This window comes from Chiloscyllium punctatum, chromosome 6 (genome assembly GCF_047496795.1).
Source record: "Chiloscyllium punctatum isolate Juve2018m chromosome 6, sChiPun1.3, whole genome shotgun sequence".
NCBI lineage: Eukaryota > Metazoa > Chordata > Chondrichthyes > Orectolobiformes > Hemiscylliidae > Chiloscyllium > Chiloscyllium punctatum.
Window position 1 is genome coordinate 76,737,473 of NC_092744.1, and position 19,758 is coordinate 76,757,230.

The following is a 19,758-nucleotide window of genomic DNA, read 5'->3' on the forward strand; positions in this document are numbered from 1 at the left end:
AGTGCTTGACAATGCCAACTCAGTGATTGATAGCACAAGCAGCCATATAACCGAGCCCAATGTTTTGTTCTGTTGGTATGAATGGAAAAGAGCATTGAACTGCTGTAAAATATGGAACTGATTTGCTATCTCCCAGTTTTGCGTTGTTATCCACAATCTTTTTCACCTCCAAGATATCATCTGGTGCAGGGCGACTCCATCTCAATGCAGAGATGATGCATTTTGGTAAGAAGACGATTCAAAGGCAATACAAAATAAGCAGTGAAATAACTCTTCAGAGGCTGGCATTTTATCATCAATAGACTTTGACAATAGCACTGTATCTCACTGAATCAGGCATGCTGGATCTCAACATCCCTGATATTTATCGTTTTAGTCAGCTCACATACTCACACAGACCCTCTCTCATAGCCACATACACTCTCGCACACACACACACTTGCATTCTCTCACAGGCATATACTACCTCACACTCACACACACTCTCTCTCAAGCACAACACACTCTCTCCCCCTCTCACTCCCCCCCACCCACAAACACACACGCAAATCCCTCTCACAGGGTACATTCTATTTTATTCAGAAAGCACACAATCTGTAGACAGTCAGTCAATGTAGCATCTTGTAAATTCCTACTTTGGAAGTAAAACCAGTCTGGCTCCAATATGAGATACAAACTGACTTGAAACAGGACCTCACACCTTAAAATGCATTGTCTGATCTAAAGTGTCACCTTCATTCTGACGTGGATGAGCCGATGTTGGACTGGGGTGGACACAGTTAAAAATCACACAACACCAGATTATAGTCCAGCAGGTTTATTTGGAAGCACTAGCTTTCAGAAGTTTTGGACTATAATCTGGTGTTGTGTGGTTTTTACCATAATTCTGATAAAATTTGAAGTTATCCTGGTGCAGAGATTTACATATTAATCAGGCAAAGTTACACCTCCATTCTAACTGACTAAAAACCTAATAGTGGTTAGGGTCTGGAATGCTCTACCTGCAAGTGTGGTGGAGGCAGCTTCATCTAGGTTTGTTCAGTACATTCACGTAAGTTGTACGACCCTTTGATTTTTTGCTATAAATTCTGTGCCAGATGTATTCTCTCTCGCTAGTGGCCTGAACAAGGAGTGGGGCTCTGAAAGCTTACAGTTTCAAGTAAACCTGTTAGACTATAACCTGGTGTTATGTGATTTTTGACTTTGCTGACCCCAGTCTAACATTGGCTCCTTCACATCATGACTGGATCAGATTAACAGCCCCAATCAGAGAACTCATATTCTATGAGGATCAAGCTAGTTGACTTTGTTGCAATTCTAAATAGGGGGCAGGCATACAGGAACCTGAGTGTATACATGCACAGATTGTTGAAGGTGGCAGGACAAATGAAGAGAACAATAAGTAAAGCACATGGTTTACTCAGCTTTATTGATAACAGTAGGGAGTACAAGAGTGGAGAGATGATGATGAACATGTATACAACACTTGTTAGTTCTTAGCTGGAGTGTTGTGTACTATTGTGGGTGCCACACCATATGTAAGATGTGAACGCATTGGAGAGAGTCCAGTAACGATTTACAAGCATACTTTCAGGAATGAGAAACTTCAGTAATGAGGATTAATTGAAGAAATTGAGACTGTCCTCCTTGGAGTGAAGAGATTTAATAAAGGTTTCCAAATTCACAAGTGGGATGGACACAGTAGATGGGGAGAAGCAGTTCCTACTTGATAAAGGAACAAGAACAAGAGGGCATGGCATTAAAGTGATGTGCAGAAGAAGCAAGGGTGAAGTGAGAAATGACATTTTCACACCACGAGTGGTTAGGGTCTGGAATGCTCTACCTGCAAGTGTGGTGGAGGCAGCTTCAATTGAGGCATTCAAGGGAGCATTGGGTGGTTATTTGGATAGAAATAGTGTACAGGGATATGGGGAAAAGGCAGGAGATTGACACTCGGTAATGAAGAGCCAGAGCAAGCGCAATGGATTGAATGGCCTCTTTCTGCACAGTAGCAATTCTATGCTAGTGAGATTCCTAATTTATCTCAGTTACACATTCCATAAATTAGTAAATACTAAATATAAAGTGGAGTTTAGTGGCAGAACATCAGCAATGCATCAATCTTAAATTGTATTGCACTGACAGGCTGTCTAATTAGAATATATATCACGAGTTGGGCACTTGCAGTTGACATTAACATTGATTCCAGCCAACAGCTAACCAAACACTTCAAACCTGTCTTGTTCAATTCATAGACAGAATTAAGCCAAATACATGCTTGAAACAGAACTCTCTTAACATATTATTAACAGAGTCTGAAGATAGAAAAGGCACAGAATGATTGCAGTATTGTACTGAACCTACTATTTCTTGATTAGTTTTAGTTTATACTTGGTCAGCATAGACAAGTTTGTAAAAAAGAAATCATTTTCAAGACCCGTGAGAATTCTGTGTTTTTCCTTTTCCCCATCCAAACACTTTCCTCTCCCAGCCCTCTCTCCAAATGGTGGAGTTCTGCTCAGCTTACTCACTCTAACCAAACCCTAAGTGCAGCCCAACGTCTAACAAGTCTATCCTTATTACTCCAGCTCTGCGCTCACCCTTACTATATTTTTATGTTTAAACTCTTTTCTACTGCTGTCCAATATTAAGCCTCCACGTTTCTCTTCAGGGCTCTGGGAGGGGAGGGGAAAGATTGATTCCTGAAAATAGAAAGATCTTCCAACTTTTCTCTTTTGTCTACTGTTCTTGACATCATAGGCTGTGTTCAGTTCTGGCCCCATTATCCATATTTCAGGAGTGTTGGATTTAAGGAGGTTTGGATGGGACGAGGGTATGGAGGAGATGAAATTGATCTAGAATCCCAACCGAATTGTCAAAAAGTAGCAGCATTTTTTGATGCAGTTGCGGACAACTCTTTTCTACTGGACAGTTCAAGCAAATCCAAGAGATGGGTGCATTGTGAATGGTGGAGAGATTCTACACCTTAACGGAGGCTCAGCTTGATTCAGAATGAGCTGGGGAACAGACGTGCGATCCGCAGGTGGGAATGGGACATGGAACTAAGGTGAGGGAAGGAATGGAGCTGCAGTAATAAGGGTTGCCCTCATGGGGGCAGCACAACCAATGTTGGAACACTGAAAGGTGAGGCAAAACTGAGAAGATAATTTAGAATGCCGAGGTCTCACTTGAGTGAAGAAGCAGCCTAGGAAAGATGTGGACCAAGTGGTTAAAATGTCAAAAGTACGAGAAAGTGAAGAGGCAATTTGGAAATCTTAACCAGTTAAAGAAATGTGGGAGATCCTTTCTTTCAGTGACCTAATACTGAATGTAGTGAATAGTAATTTTATCAAGAGACATGTAAGATTCTTAGGGGACTTGAGAGAGCAAATGCAGATGGTTAATTTCTCCTTGTGGGAGAGTCTTGAACCAGAAGGCATATTCTAACAATTAGAAGTTGTACATTTAAGACAGAGATGTGGAGGAATTTCATCTCTTAGGGGGTAGTGAATTTGTAGAATTTTTTTAACCCCAGTCGCTGTACAGGCTGGGTCATTAGGGCTGAGAGAGACAGACTTTAATCAGGGAGGGAATCAAGCGTAATGGGGAAAGGCAGGAAAGTGGAGTTGAGGATTATCAGATCAGCCTTGATCACATCAAGTGGAGCGGACTCAACATCGGACAAACAGGAAGACAGCTAACAATCCGCATCCATGAACACCAACTAGCCACGAAACGACACAACCAGCTATCCTTAGTAGCCACACACACAGATGACAAGCAATATGAATTCGACTGGGACAACACTACTATTATAGGACAAGCCAAACAGAGAACAGCCAGGGAATTCCTAGAGGCATGGCACTCATCCACAGATTCAATCAATAAGTACATCGACCTGGACCCAGTATACTGACCACTGCAGCGGACAGCTGGAACTGACAACCGGGAGTGGCAGATTCAGACCACTATAAATGCTGAAGGAAACGTCACAGAAGCGCTTCACAGGAGGCTCCCAAGCACTGAGGATGTCACCTAGACAGGGGACGAAACGTCTGCAACACAAATTCCCAGCTCGGCGAACAGAACCACAACAACGAGCACCCGAGCTACAAATCTTCTCACAAACTTTGAGGGTGAATGGCCTATATCTGCCTCCTACATCTTGTAATCTTATAGTTTCATAGTATTAATGATCAAAACCATTCACAAATACAATATTACCACTGTGTATCATTTTAACATAATGGATTACTCAACAGAGATAATGCTTCATGTCTAATAGGACTCTTGTTTAGAATGTTATTGGATACCTACTGAAAGTTCATTATCAACTTTAGCAATATCCTTACATTCAACTAGCTTAATACTGTAGTGAATTTTATTTTGTATCTCACTGAAAATGCTTTTAGAATATTGTGTGCAATTCTGGTCTTCCTATCGGAAAGATGTTTTGAAATTTGAAAGGGTTCAGAAAAGATTTACAAGGATGTTGCCAGGGTTGGAGGACTTGAGCTAAAGGGGGAGATTGAATAGGCTAGGGCTGTTTTCCCTGGAACATCGGAGGCTGAGGGGTGGCCTTATAGTGATTTATAAAATCATGATGGTCATGGATAGGATAAATAGACAAAGTCTTTTCCCTGGGGTGGGGGAGTGCAGAACTAGACGGCATAGGTTTAGGGTGAGAGGGGAAAGATATACAAGAGACCTAAGAGGCAACATTTTCACTCAGAGGGTAGTATGTGTATGGAAAGAGTTACCAGAGGAAGTGGTGGAGTCTGGTACAATTGCAACATTTAAAAGGCATCTGGATGTGTATTTGAATAGAAAGGGTTTGGAGGAATATGGGCCGGGTGCTGGCAGGAGGGACTAGACTGGGTTGGGATATCTGGTCGGCATGGACGGGTTGAACCAAAGGGTCTGTTTCCGTGCTGTACATCTCTATGACTGTATGACTCTATTTAATGGGATAGTATAGCGATACCCTTACTTAGCAATAATGTGTTTGCTTTGCCTTCAGAGCTTTAGTCTGTATCCAACCTGTCTTGTGTTTTACTCTGAATCGAGTTGATGCTGCTGTTGATGTGATAGTGCTGGAAAAGGCAGCGTGAACGTATATTTGTCTTAGTGCTGCTTAATCTGTGTTGTGCCCGATTTGAGAGGGATTAATGCACAAACTGGATGAGATGAAACAAAGAATTTCAGCCCCGCCAGCCCTGATTTTGCTTACCTGACTGCACATGGTATTTACAGAAAGAGTGAGAAATGTTCTGTCTTACAGCAGCTTTTCTGAAGCTGGCAGGAAGAGCAACCCACATTCCCTGCGCCTGTGCTTAAATTATTTGAATGAGATCTATTTACAGGATCTGCAGTTACTGTGGACAGATTATAATCTCTGTATCTTCCTCTCATCCGTTCACTGTCTGCAACAAAAATTCAAACAAAGCTCAGTCCTGTCTGAGTGTAAAAACAGAGCCTCTTTCACTGGCAGCAATTGGTCCTGCAGTCTTTTGCAGCTCTTGTCCCTGATGCACACCATCGATGTTGTTCTGTCTGGACAAGCAGCAACAACCGAAAGGGAAAGAATGAGTTGTGAAACAGACTCTTGTCTAATGCTAATTAAAACATATTTCTTTGTATATACAGCACACCCTCTGATATCCAGGTTATGGCTGACAATACAGTCTGGGTCTGTACAGCTTGCAAATATCACCTCTCACCTTACTGTGACTTGGACACACCATTTGAGTTGTGAGTTCAGGACCACAACCAGAACGCTGCAACAATAGCTTGTATTTCAAAAATCCATTTAATCGGGTAAACAGAGCTAACAGGGGTTAAATAACATTTGATACCAAGCCATATAAGGAAACAACACAATAACTTTTGGAAAAAAGGTTTGGTCGGAAAGATATTTTTACGGATGTTAAAGGAGGAGAAAAAGTAGAGGTTTAGTGGGGAATTACAATCATACAATGTTGTTATAATACAGACAATGTTACTGTTATATAACCCTGCCACTGTTGCGACATTGCAGATCTACAATGTTTCTGTACAGCATTCAGTATTGCAACCATTCATAGGTAGTCATGAATTGGAGATGCCGGTGTTGGACTGGGGTGTACAAAGTTACAAATCACACAACACCAGGTTATAGTCCAACAGGTTTAAATGGAAGCACTAGCTTTCGGAGCGCCGCTCCTTCATCAGGTGGTTGTGGGGTGCACGATTTTAAGACACAATTTATAGCCTGGCTATATTTCAAGAATACAAGAATACATTATAACCACATTGTTATATTAAAATTATACACCATATTAGAGCCAAATATTATTTTGTTGTAGTTATAATTTGCTTTTCTACTATGAAACAAATTCATTACATTATTGTAAACATTAAAAATAAATATAGTATTACTACACAGAGATCGTGTCTCACAACTGTAAACCATACAGTGCAAATGGAGTAAATAGACAGGATTCACTACTGTCTCTTATTGGATAAGTTGTGTGCATTTTAGTACTAGCTCCTGTACAGACTGCATAAGGCATAATGTTCTCCCGTTGCAAACAGAAAGTGAGGAAGTTTATAGTTCCAGAAAGAAACAAAGAGAATGTTTGATAGATTTTACTCTGAGGTTTATAAAGATGGAGCAGGAAGAATTGGAAAGAATGCAGGGAAAAGGATTAGAGTTAAAGGGCGAGTGTTGGCATATCGGCAATGGGAAAATGCTCTCCTTCTGTAATGTGAGTTATAGATTGCTGTTAAACAGCCAGTCACTACAAGGAATTTTGCCAGTTGCAGTGCAGAAGGCAGGACTGGGGTACATGGAGCAGAAGAGTATATACAATAGCACTCACCCTAATAGCTCACAGGAGGGCAAATTGGAGGAAGTCGATTTGACTCAAATTGATTCCCTGCAGTGTGGATCAGGCCCTTCGGCCCAACCAGTCCATACCGACCCTCGGAAGAGTAACCCACCCAGACCCATTTCCCTCTGACTAACACACCTAACACTACGGGAAAGTTAGCATGGCCAATTCACCTGACCTACACAACTTTGGACTGTGGGAGGAAACCGGAGCACCCGGAGGAAACCCATGCAGACTCGATAGAGAATGTGCAAACTCCACACAGACCTTTAGATCTTCAGTCTAACGCTCTCTTGACTGAGCTATTTCTGAACAGAATGAGGAATAGGCTGAAGTAACTGTTTAAAATTAATCATGATAAATAACTAGAACACTCTCTTCATTCCCCACAGCTCACTGGAAACAGTTTATGGTCTGGATAGCAACAGTCATCTATTTACCATGTTTGTCAGTGGTGCCCTCTATCTGCAGGTAAGAGTGTTTTTCATTACATGAGGAGCAAAACATTCTCCCAGCTTGTGTCACACATACTACACACTGGACAATTATTCCTGATGGGTATATGTAGCTTGTATATATATCCTAACATCAACTCCCACGTCAGTACAATTCACTGACGGTAATAGGGAACTATTGAATCCTGTTTGGTATTTGAAGGAGATTATGCATCTCGCTTTCAGTTCCTGCATTGTAATAGCACATACAAGGTAAACAGCGAGGAATTCAGACTCAGTTTCTGCCTTAGAAATTTAACTGGCATAAACAATGTGTGGAAGGCCCAGTGTGGTGTGTGGTGTATTTGCATTACTTTATCCCAGGAATGGGCAGACTGTCATTATTCCACGCCTTCCAATCGAAACGAGTATAAGAATGCACATCTCAGGCCCCTTCCTAAAATGATGTTGTGCCTAAGTGCAGAATGGTTTCTGTTGGAGACAGCTTTCAGGCACAAAGCTGACAAAATAAAGATCCTTCAAGGAACTGAAAGTGGCTGCAAGGGAAAAAACAAAATGATCTTATTTGACTATGAAGAAGTAGGAGTGTTCTAACCACCTCTCCTAATCTGTATTTCACCACTCTCCATCCTCCCAATCTTCCCATCCAAAATCTTGACCTCCCTAATCGCCCCATTCCTCATCTCACTTCTCTAACTCTCCACTTCCCCAATCTCCACCTCCTCAGTTTCCACCCAATCTCCCCCTCTCCAATACCCTATCCTACTTTCACACCTTCTGTTCTCCTCTGCCTCTCTCAATAACCTTTCCCTGATCTCCTAGAGCTCTCTCCAATATTGTCCCACTCTGATCTCACCCCACTCCAATCACTTCTCCATTCTGATTATCTCTTCAATTCAAACTAATCTTCATTTTGATGTCCTCACTCCGATCTCCTCCCTGTTTCAATCTGATCCTCTCCCTGATCCTCTCTGTTCTACTGAATCAAGTAATAGATGACTGCAGACTTACCTTGAACCTTCACCTTGCTTTCAATCTCAACCTGTCTTGTCTTTCCCTCTTTTATTGTTGGCCCAATATTTCTTGTCACTTCTCCTCTATTGTTCCACTAAAATCCTAAATTTCTGATAATCTTCCTCCAAACTGGCTTCTTGCAGGTGTAATCAAGCCTCACTGCACTGTCCCACTCTAAAGTATTGCTTCCCTGAAACACAGAAATATCCATTGCCCTCATATTCCTTAATTTTCCAATATATGGACTCTATAAAACCTTCTCACTGCCTTCTGATTTACTTCAATGCTGGTCCTGCCCATTTACTCTTGGCTGTGCTCTGCATAGTTACTTACACATATATTCTCAGAAGAATCCATGTGCACGTTATTATATATAGATAGACAAAAAATTAAGTACATTCCTATATACACATGTATATAAGAACATACATTCAAACAAACACCATACCGTAACAACCAGAAAGAGAAAGCAAAGGCCGCAGGAGGAGATGGGTGGTGTTAAGAGGAGATGGGTAATGTTAAAGGCAGCTGCTCAGACAGAAGCTGAGAAGTGTTATCCTATAGGAATTTGTGCTGGGACCATTGCTGTTCACCACTATTATAAATGGCCTTGACTTGGGAATGAGACGTAGATCAATTATTTTACACAATGTCCGATTATTGAGCACATTTGACTTAGAGGACTTTGATAAGATACAAAAAATGTGAACAAACTTCTGGTATAGGCCCATCAATGACAGCTGAATATAGATAGGATGGTGACGTTATGTATTGGTGAGAGGAAAAGGAAGGCCACTTATATTTCCTACAAATTATGACATGTCATGGAGCAAATGAAACAAGATTCACAAATCATCAAGAGTTTCAGCACATGTTAACAAGCACCCCAAAAAAGTAAACACAGCATTGGGTTAATTTCTAAAGAAGTGAAAATGAAAAGTAGAGAAGTTATGTTAAAGTTAAATCAAACTTGTTTAGACTACCCTTCAAGCACAACACTGAGTTTTGGGCTGCATATTATTAAAAGGAATACAGAGGTGCAAAAAAAACTTTACAAAGTGATTGCAGAGCTTAAATTTATTTAATGAAGTTGAACGGACTGGACTTTTCTGTTTAGGAAGTAGAAGTTTGGAGATGACTGAATAGAGGTCTTTAGAATTGTGAAAGGACTTGATAGCATAGATGTAGAAAAGATACTTCCACTGCAGAAAACCAAAACTAAGAGAGATAAATATAGGGCTAATCACTAATAAATCCAACCAGCACTTCAGGAGAAAATTATTTACTCAGTAGTGGCTAGGATGTGATATTTGTGAGATCATTGAGGAGAATATTAGTGGCAGGAGAGGCTATTTGGGCCTTCGAGCCTGGTGTGCCATTCAATAAGATTGTGGCTGATTCATTTCTCAGTACCATATTCCCACTTGCTCCCCATACCCCTTTACTGCCCTCAAAATCTAAAAATTTATGTTTCTGTTTCCTGGTCTTCACCACTTACCGAATTCTACAGGCCCATAACCATTTAAGTGAAGAAATGTTTTCTCATGTCAGCTTTACCCAATATCCTAAGGTTTTGTCTCCCCAACCAGGGAAAAGATCCTTCCTGAAGCAAGTGTGTCTAAACATTTTAAAATTTCATATGTTTCAATTAGATTGCCTCAGGGTCCTTATGAACTCCAGTGAATACAGGCCCACTCGAACTATTCTCTTCTCATTGGACAGTCCTGTCATCTCTGGTATCAGCCTAGTGAACATCAACTGCACTCCCTCTGTGGCAAGTGTATCCTTTCTTAGATAGGGAGACCACATCTGCACATGATACTCCAGGTGGTGTCTCATCAAGGTTCTGTAAAGCTACAGTAAGACATCTCCACCTCTGAACTCAAATCCTCTTGCAATGAAGGCTAATATACTTTCCTAATTGCTTGCTGCATCTGCCTGTCTATTTTCATTGATGGGTGTACAAACGCATCCAAATCCTTTTGTATATCCAAACTTCCCAATATATCATCACTTAGGCAACACTCTGCCTTTCTAGTTTTCACAAAGTGTATAAAAGTGTATTCACATTGTGCTATCTTTGCCACATGTAGGCTCACCCTTCCAACTTGTCGAAATCACCTTGAATTCTTTGTCCATTCTCCTCACAACTCCCAATATCACTTTTGTGTTGTCAGCGGGTATAGATATCATTAGAATTATTAGGATTATGTATTTATTGCTACGTGTTCTCAAGTACAGGGATGCAGGAGTACAGTGAAAAGTTTACAATAGCGCCATTCATGGCGTCATCTCAGGTACAAGGTACCTTGGTACAAATCTTAGGTGAAAAGTCGAAAAATAAAGCAATAAGTTAAAAGGTCAACAGCACAAATTATTGCATTCAAAAGGAAGCTAGATGAAAGCATAAGGGAGAAAAGATTAGAAAAACATGGAGAGATGAAGTAATGTGGGAGGTGAATTATGCAAAGTTTAAACTCAATCATTGACTAGTTCAGTTGAAGAGCTTCTTTGGTGCTAGAATATTTTACTCAATATATTGATGTACATGTATACACTTATACATATCCATAACGCACAAATAAACACAATTACATGCACATGCACCTGTATAAATAGTAACATGGTCGGCACATAGATTTATGCACTGGAATTATAAGTGGAGATGTGAAGATTCTTTGTTTCATTTCTTATCTCTGCAGCCAGCTTCTGGCAGCTATGCTCGATGTCATGCTGAAAACTTAATCCTCTTTCTGATGCAATTTTAAAAGGCAAAAGAAACACTGTTAGAACTAGTTGTGTTTGCTGTGGTTACCATCTGTGTTGCTAGGTAGCCTGGCCTTACACCCTGGCTATTTGTATCCAAAATACAAGGCCTCTGAATCTCTCAAACATTTTCAATGTTATTTGACTTGATTCCTGATGCTCTCATGACCTCTTGATGACCTTATAATTCTCTCTGCGTTCTCTTCACAATTCCCAATTTCACATTTGTGTCATCAGCTGGTATAGATATTATTAGAATTAGATTTTATTGTCATGTCTACTCAAGCACAAGGATACAGGAGTACAGGGAAAAGTTTTGATGTATAAAGTACAAGAGTGCCGTCCATAATGATACGGAGATTGTCTGCTGTACGAATGAAAGTTTGTTTCATTATCTGGCATTGCCCACACACCTCCAGACCCGGCCAGCATTCAAAACCCACAGAATAAGCTTTTAATTGCCACGGAGCACCTGCAACAGACAAAATGTATGACTTTTCTTGCTGCCCATGATCAGAATGTTCTGTGTGTGTACTCCCGTTAAACTATTTACCAGCGAGCTTTTGTGAGTTTAGAAGTAAAAGGAAGTTCACTCCTCTCAGCCACCCCTAAGTAAATGCAATGGCATACAATCTCAGTCTCACTCACACACCCATGCACATAAAGATTGATTGCAGACAAAAAAATAATGTATTTCTACAGATTACAGTCATCATAGTCTCTGATTATGAATCTCCAGTCTCCCACAAAGCAGGCCTATGTTCTTTTGAATTCGCTGAGTTGAAGTTGATGTGAGGATCTTGTAAAGTGAAGAGCTTATAGCAAGTTGTGAGGTTTATTGTCGTTGAATAGCTAGGAGGCTTGTTCTCAGGTGAACTTTAAACTGGAACAGGAGACAAACACTGCCTGTTTGATGACTTTTGCTTTTGTCTGTGTCTGATCCATAGATTGGCTGAAAAAGTGGTTCTGAAGTCTTTAGTGGAACTCACCTGGAAAGAGCAGATAGCTGTTCATTTTAAACAGATAAAGAAAGCATTACTAGCTCCATGCGATACAAGGTCAAGGTCTCTTCCTGAGTAATGAATGGTATTCATGTTGATTCCAAATCCTGTGTTGCTGGTTAAAATGCTGAGGTCCACTCATTCTAGGCAGTGTCCCACACATATGAATCTAAAGGTTTAACCCTGCATGTCTTTCCAAATGCTTGGTCACCACACTGATTGTCATGCTCTTGCTCTGTACTTTTACAACATGGATGATCTCTGTTGAGTTTCTGTAGAATTTCTCTTTGCATCGACTATGGTAAAAAAAAAACTTTCATAAATTGTTGTGCTTTTCTACTTTTGACATCTTTACAGCACTTGATCTGTTGGATTATATTTCAACCACCCTTACAGACAGAGATAAGACCATAAGACATAAGAGCAGAAATTAAGCCATTCGCCCATCGAATCTGCTCCATCTTTCAATCATGGCTGATAAGTTTCTCAATCCCATCCTCTTGCTTCCTCCCTGTACCTTTTGATACTCAAGAACATATTTATCTCAGTCTTAAATGTTCTCAATGACCTGGCCTCCACATCCTTCTGTGGCAATGAATTCCATAGATCCACTATTCTCTGGCTGAAGAAGTCTCTCCAGTGTCTGATGTTTGTACACTCCTTTGTCAGATTTTGGAACTGCTCAGAATTGTCTGACTTTGTTGTCTTTTGCTGGTAAAGTTTTGGATATTGCTGTATAATAAAACTATACTTCAACTACAAGAAGTAGGTCCACACCATCTGCTCAATTCACTGCTGCCGTGGTACTTCTGCCTTGCCTGGAACATACACTATTCCAATACACATGTCATCATCCTAAACTTGAATCTTTGTATAATTAAAGGCATCTTTGAGATTTCTTTCAATACCAATAATTTCACGAAAGGCTCGTTGCCTAACTTGATCTAGAAATACAGTTCCTATGAGATAGCCTGCAAAGCTTTTATATCCCCATGGTAATTGCTGATACTTCCTTCTCTATAGTGTGTACCTCTCTTCAGTCTCCAACAAACTTCTCAATAAAATAGACTGTTTTTTGTATTTCATCAGTTTGCACTTGAAAGAAGGACTGATCCTATTCCTGTGAACAACGTACCTGCAGATACTTTCGTGAATAAGCCTGAACTGTAACATACTGAGACATCAATAGACAGCAACTTCTGTTTAGTCAATTCAAAAATCTGTTGACCATTCCTGACTCCAATATTATTGTTTCCATTTTGCACAGCTTTCTTACGGATTGTAAAAGACTGGCTAAATGGGTGATAAACTTTTACACTTAATTCACATACCCAAGAGATGCAATTTATGCCAGAAATTAATGATTGGCTTTAGCTTTCCTTGGATCCACTGTGATGTATTGTTTTTCAATAATGTGTCTTAGGAATGGATTTGTCATTCTATAGTTTGGCATTTAGTAATTTAGCATAAAGCCTGTGTTTTATGATGCCTTTACTGTATTGCTGGCCATCTGCTCCTTCTGCTTACCATGCACTTGGTTGTCAATATATGGCAAATGGTCTTCTGCTACCCTTCCAGGATTCTGGACCTTGACCTTCAGAAAATACTTGGCAAACGAGTGCCCCAAATTCTAGGTCCATGAAGTTACACATCCGATAGATAGATATATAGTCAACAATCATGACTCTTGGTCTAAGAGTAACTGCCAAAATGCACTGTTTGGATATCCACCACGTACAAATAAGATGAGGAAAAGTAGTAAATCAATGTTAATACATGCAAAATCGGCTGCTTGTCACTGACTAGGAAGGTTGTGGAATCTGATACAGCACTTGATTTCAAGATGGCGGCTGCCTTCATGAATTCCACATTCTCATTATGCTCGGGATAAGAAGGCTTCTTCTGAATTCCCTGTTAAATTTCTTGGTAACTATTGATGACTATTAGTTATGCTCTTCCTCCGAAGCGGGAAAACTTTCTCCATATCCAGTCTATCAAAAACCTTCAGAATTATAAATACCTATGTGAGGTCATCCCTCAACCTTTTGTTACAAGAGAAAAGAGAAAAAAAAGTATCATATTTGCAAATCTTCTTTGTACACTCTCCAGTGCCACTGTTTCCTTTTTATAATAAATCAATCAGAACTGCATGCAATACTCTAAGTGGGACCTAATCTAAGTTGGAATACAGATTTACTTCACTTCTATTACTTCATTACTTTTCAATTCAATCCCTCTAAACATAGAAGGGGACTTGGTTTGCTTTGTTTAAAGGAGTTGCTAGCTGTGAAAAATCTTTTAATTATGAATATATTTGTTCTCCAAAATTCCTTTGTTCCTATTCCCCGCACCTTGTAATCTCCAAATAAAATGTATCCTCCCTATTCTTCCTACCAAAATGTATTACCTTATTTATCTCTGTGTCAAAATTCAGTTGCCAATCATTAATCCGTCCTGCAAGGTTATATTGTTGCAGCCCTGTGACATATTGACAATGCCTTCAATTTGGTGTCATCTGTAAACCGATAAATTGTGTTTTTGATTCCAAAGGTCATATTGTTAATGTAAGTAATCAATAGTGATGGTCTCAGCACTGACCCCTGTGGAATACTTCTTGATTTAACTCCCACTTTCAATTTCCTATCTTGAAGCCGTCTATTAATAGGAATGCCACAAGTTTTCCTGCCATTCACATTATACTGACTGACCCATAATTCCTTACGAAATTTCTGTCCACTTCTTAAATGTAGGAATGAACATTAGGTGTCAGCCTCTCTGGTGTTACAGCCTTTTCTATCTAATTATCAGCTATGTGTAATAATGCCGCTGCCACCTCTTGCTGAGGTTCTTCCAAAATCTGTGAATTCAATCCACCTGGACCAGGGCTTTAAGAATATCAGAAAAAAGAAGCCCGGAGTAAGTCATGTACCCCCTCAAGCCTACCCTGCCATTAAACACAATCCTGGCTAATCTTCTCCAGGTCTCAACTCCTCTGTTATACCAACTCAATTCCCCAATATTTCAAAATCTACCTACCTTGTCTTTAAATAGTTTCAGTGGTTTAGTTTCCATAACTCTGAGTTATTTCACATATTTACTTCCCTCTGATAGAGGACATTCCTTTGCATTTCAGTTTTAAATGTATGTCCCATTATTCTGTAACTATGTCCCCAATTCAAGATTCTACTACATGTATAAATACCTTCTTCATGTTGAACCTGTCAAGTATACACAGAACCTTGTATACTTCAATACAATTACCCCTCATTCTTGTAAACTCTAATGAATAAAGTTCTAATCATTAGCTTTTCTCACTAAACCAACTTTTTCATCCCAGGATCAGTCTGCTAAATCTCTTTTCATCTTCCTGTAATGATAATATATCCTTTCCTATCTATGGGACCAAAACTGTGCATAGTACTCCAGGTGCAGCCTCACCAACACCCTGTACAGTTGTAACAGTGCATGTCTATTTTTGAACTTCAACCCCCTCACAATAAAAGCCAAAATTCCATTTGCCTTCTTAATCACTTGCTGCACCAGCATGCTAATATATTGTGTTTCATGCTCAAGAATATCCAAATCCTTCTGCACAGCACTCTCCACTTAAATAATAGTTTGAATTTTGATTCTTTCTCACACTTTTCTATACCAAACTCCATCTGCCAAGTCTTTGCCCATTCGATCTACATCCCCTGCAGTTTCCTTATGTGTGCATCACACATGCTTTCCCATTTATTTTATCTCATTAACAAGTTTAGATATATTACCCTTTGTCACCACCTCCAAATCATTAATATAGGTAGTAAGTAATTGAGGCCCTTCAACTGATCCTTGTGGCACTTCCACCAATTATGTCTTGCCAACCTGAAAAACACACACTAATCCAAACTCTCTGGGTTCAGTAAGTGAACCAATCCTTAATTCACACAAATGCATTACCCCTAATACCATGAGCTCTTGCTTTGTGCAATAACATTTTATGTGGCACCTTATTAAATGCCTTCTGGAATGCCAAATGTGCTACATCTACTGATTGTCCTTAATCACTCTACTTGTTACATCCTCAAGGAGCTCCAGCAAATTTGTCAAAGATGAATTCCTTTTCATTTTGACTCTGTTTGACTGAGTTAAGCTTTCTATATGTCCTGCTATTTCTTCCTTAATAATGGACCCTAGCATTTTCCCAGTTACAGATATTAGGCTAACTGGCCTATAATTTCCTGCTCTCCCTTCTTGAGAAGAGTCACCACATCAGTGGGTTTCTATCCACTGGAACCCATTGAGAATCCAACACATTCAAAAATTTCTCAAACAATACCTTCACCATCTCTGATGGAGGCTATCAGGTCTTAGTGACTTGTCTGCCTTTAGTTCCATTAATTTGTCAAATTCCTCACAACAGGAACTGTTACAAGATCTTCCCCCGGCTAATACCTTTCTTACCTGTTATCTTTGGAATGTTGAGTGTCCTCCATCGTGAAAACTGATGCAAAATATTGATTTAAGTTATCTGCCATTTCCCTGCTCCCTACTTTTAATTCCCCAGTTGCATTCTCCAAAGATTCCACACACATTTTAGCTATTCCCTTTTTATGTGCTCTTGCTATTTGTTCTTGCATTTCTTGCCAATTTACTTTCATTGTCAATTTTGTCATCCACAACTAGTTCCTAAAACAAATTCCAATCTTCTGGTTCGCAATTGTGTGCTGCTGTCTATGTAGTAGTTTTAGATTGGATACTCACCTTGATTGTCTTTCTTAACCATGGATGGTTCATCCTTCTCATTCTTTTTGATGAGTAAACTTTTCTGAGCATTATGAAATGTTTGTTTAAATGCCTGCCACCATATCTCCATTGACCTTCCCCTCTCTCTCTTTTCCCAACCTGCTCAAACAATCCCTTCTTCATTCCTCAGTAATTGCCTTTACATAAGTTGAAGACAATGACTTGAGACCCAAGTGGCTCCCCTCAAACTCAACTGGATCTTCAATCTTGTTGCGATCACTATCCAGGAGAGGATCCTAAACTATGAGATGTCTTATTAATCCTATCTCCTTCCACAATACTAAATTTGTGGAATTTAGTATTGTTCCACAAATATATTGCCTAGATGTTTCTCTACCTTTTTGTTTTGTCTGCTGTAGTTCTTTCCCCATTACTTGATTTAATACTGAATATACATTTGTTGTTTTTTGTTCACCTATTGGGTTAGGAAAGAGTCCCATACATATAATAGGAACGCATTAACTTATCCCCTTTAAATGCCCAGTTAATACCAGGGCAGTTGAAACCCATAACAGGACTACCTGAATGGACAAGGGCAGAAGATACATCGGAACACAGCTACCCACAAGGATCCTTCCAAACCACTTACCATCCTGACTCGCAACAATATAGGTGTTTCTTCACTGTCACTGGGTCAAAATGTTGTAACTCACTTCCTAGTAACAATGTGGGTTCACCCAGAGAACACAGACTGCAACACTTCAAGGAAGCAGCTCAACATCAACTTCCCAACAGAGAACAGATGCCGGCTCAGCCAGCGACAGTCACATTTCACCAATGAATATGTAAAAAAAACACACTTGATTATTATTCTTTTTACTAAATTCTCCTGTGTGTCTGCATAATTCTTACACAACCTTCCTTCCACTATTACGTGCTTTGTAATCTTCACCTAATATCGTGATTGTTCTGTCCCTATCTTTTATCTTTCTCTATATGAATACTATTTTCGACTTGCTGCATTACCATTTTCAATTGCCATGATTTTTCCTGAATAAATACAGAGACTTTAGCTATCTCTATATTTTCTAAATATATCACACTCTGCACTGTTTAATTCCCAGCTCTGAATTTTCATTGGGCACATCCCAATAATCAGTACTAAATCCAGTTCCTCCCAATGCATGATTACCTCCAGATTTCCTGTTTCATTGTAGTCACTATGTCTGTTGCTATGTAGACATTTTAACTCACTTTTAATAGAATTGCCTTCCAATTTATTTCAAACCATCTTCAAGCTGTTCATTCTAAATTCTAATTATTCCCTTGTCATTAATGTAGATGAGATTAGATTAGATGAGATTAGATGAGATGAGATTCCCTACAGTGTGGAAGCAGCCCAACCAGTCCACACCGACCCTCTGAAGAGTAACCCACCCAGACCCATTTCCCTCTGGCTAATGCACCAAACACTATGGGCAATTTCTCATGGCCAATTCACCTGACCTGCACATCTTTGGACTGTGGGAGGAAACTGGAGCACCCGGAGGAAACCCAGGCAGACACAGAGAGAGTGTGCAAATGCCGTCTTCCCTCATTACTTGCTTTCTATGCTGTCCTGCTGCTCTGTTCTGATTGTGTTTTAGCTGCTTACATTTCTTAGTACTTATGCTTTCTTGGTCTGAATTTAAAATATTGTTGCAGTTTAGAGGGGAAAAGATTCTTAAAACTCATTACAAACCATCTATCTAACTCTTCCTTTTGGACCACAGCTCTCAGGTCTCCCACTCTAGCTCACACTCCTTGTTCTGTAAAAAAGGCTAAAACAACAGCTCTTTCCTCACTGTGCTGAATTCCCTCTCTCGCGAAATTCTGCGTTAGGTAAGTACTTAGATAAAGCTGTATTCCATTGAATGCATTTGGCCGACTTACTCCATAAAGCCCAAGGAATGGCAGAAATTTAGGACCCAGCAAAAGAGAGCAATGAGATTGAGGAGAAAGGGAAAAGAGAATGTGGATGCAAGCTAATGAAGAATGTAAAGAAGGGCTATAAAAGCTTCAATTGACGTGTGAAAGAAAAAAAGATTAACAAGGATAAAATAGGAACCTATTACAGATGGGAACTGAGCACTTTATAGTGGAGAACAGGGAAATGATAAAGAAACTAAACAGTTACTTTGTGTCTATCTTCAAGGAGAAAGATACAAGATACAGAACATCCCCCTGAAATACTAGAAGACCAATGTTCCTGAAGTCCTAAAATAAAGATTATTAGTAAGAAGAGACTGTACTTTAGGAATGAGCTGAATTAAACATTGATAAATCTCCGAGAGCAGTAGTTGCTGGTTACCTTTCATAATTCTATAGATTCTTGAATCGTTCCTGCTGACTGGAACGTACTTAATGTTACTTCACTATTTATGAATAGAGAAAGAGAGAGAGAGTGAAGAATTACTGACTTGTAATTCTTGGCATTAGTTGGGAAAATGTTAGAATCTCATTATTTTAAGGCTGTGATAACTAAAAATTTCGAAAGAATGGGAAAGTTGGGCAGAGTCAACTTTGGGATTTATGAAAAGGAAATCATGTTTGATAAACACATTGAAGTTTTTTCAGGATGTCACTCATAGCATAAACAAACAAAAACCAGTGCTACATGTAGAACCATGGGAAGTCTGCATCTTCCATCTCCTTTGTGAAGTCAGAGGTAAGGTATTCATTAAAAACCCTGACCACATCTTCTCCATACTCACACACAGGTTACCACATGCTGCTCTGATAGGCTTTCCCCTTTCCTTATTCATCCTCTTGCTCTCAATGTACTGACATCCCATAACATTACGAGCCAATACAATTTTGTATCCTCCCTTTACTTTCGTATTTTCCTTTCTCATATCACCCCTTGTACTTTCTAAACCCTTC

At 39.7% G+C, this 19,758-nt stretch overlaps 1 protein-coding gene across 3 annotated transcripts in view; it reads left to right on the forward strand.

Annotated features, from left to right (window-relative positions):
- The window catches only part of LOC140478526 (erythroferrone-like), an 88,215-nt gene that overhangs the window by 49,660 nt on the left and 18,797 nt on the right, over positions 1 to 19,758 (forward strand). For all 3 annotated transcript variants that reach the window (XM_072571783.1, XM_072571784.1, XM_072571785.1), the window contains one exon: positions 7,265 to 7,343. In XM_072571783.1, coding sequence (XP_072427884.1) covers positions 7,265 to 7,343 — 79 coding nt within the window. The remainder of the gene's footprint in view (positions 1 to 7,264; positions 7,344 to 19,758) is intronic.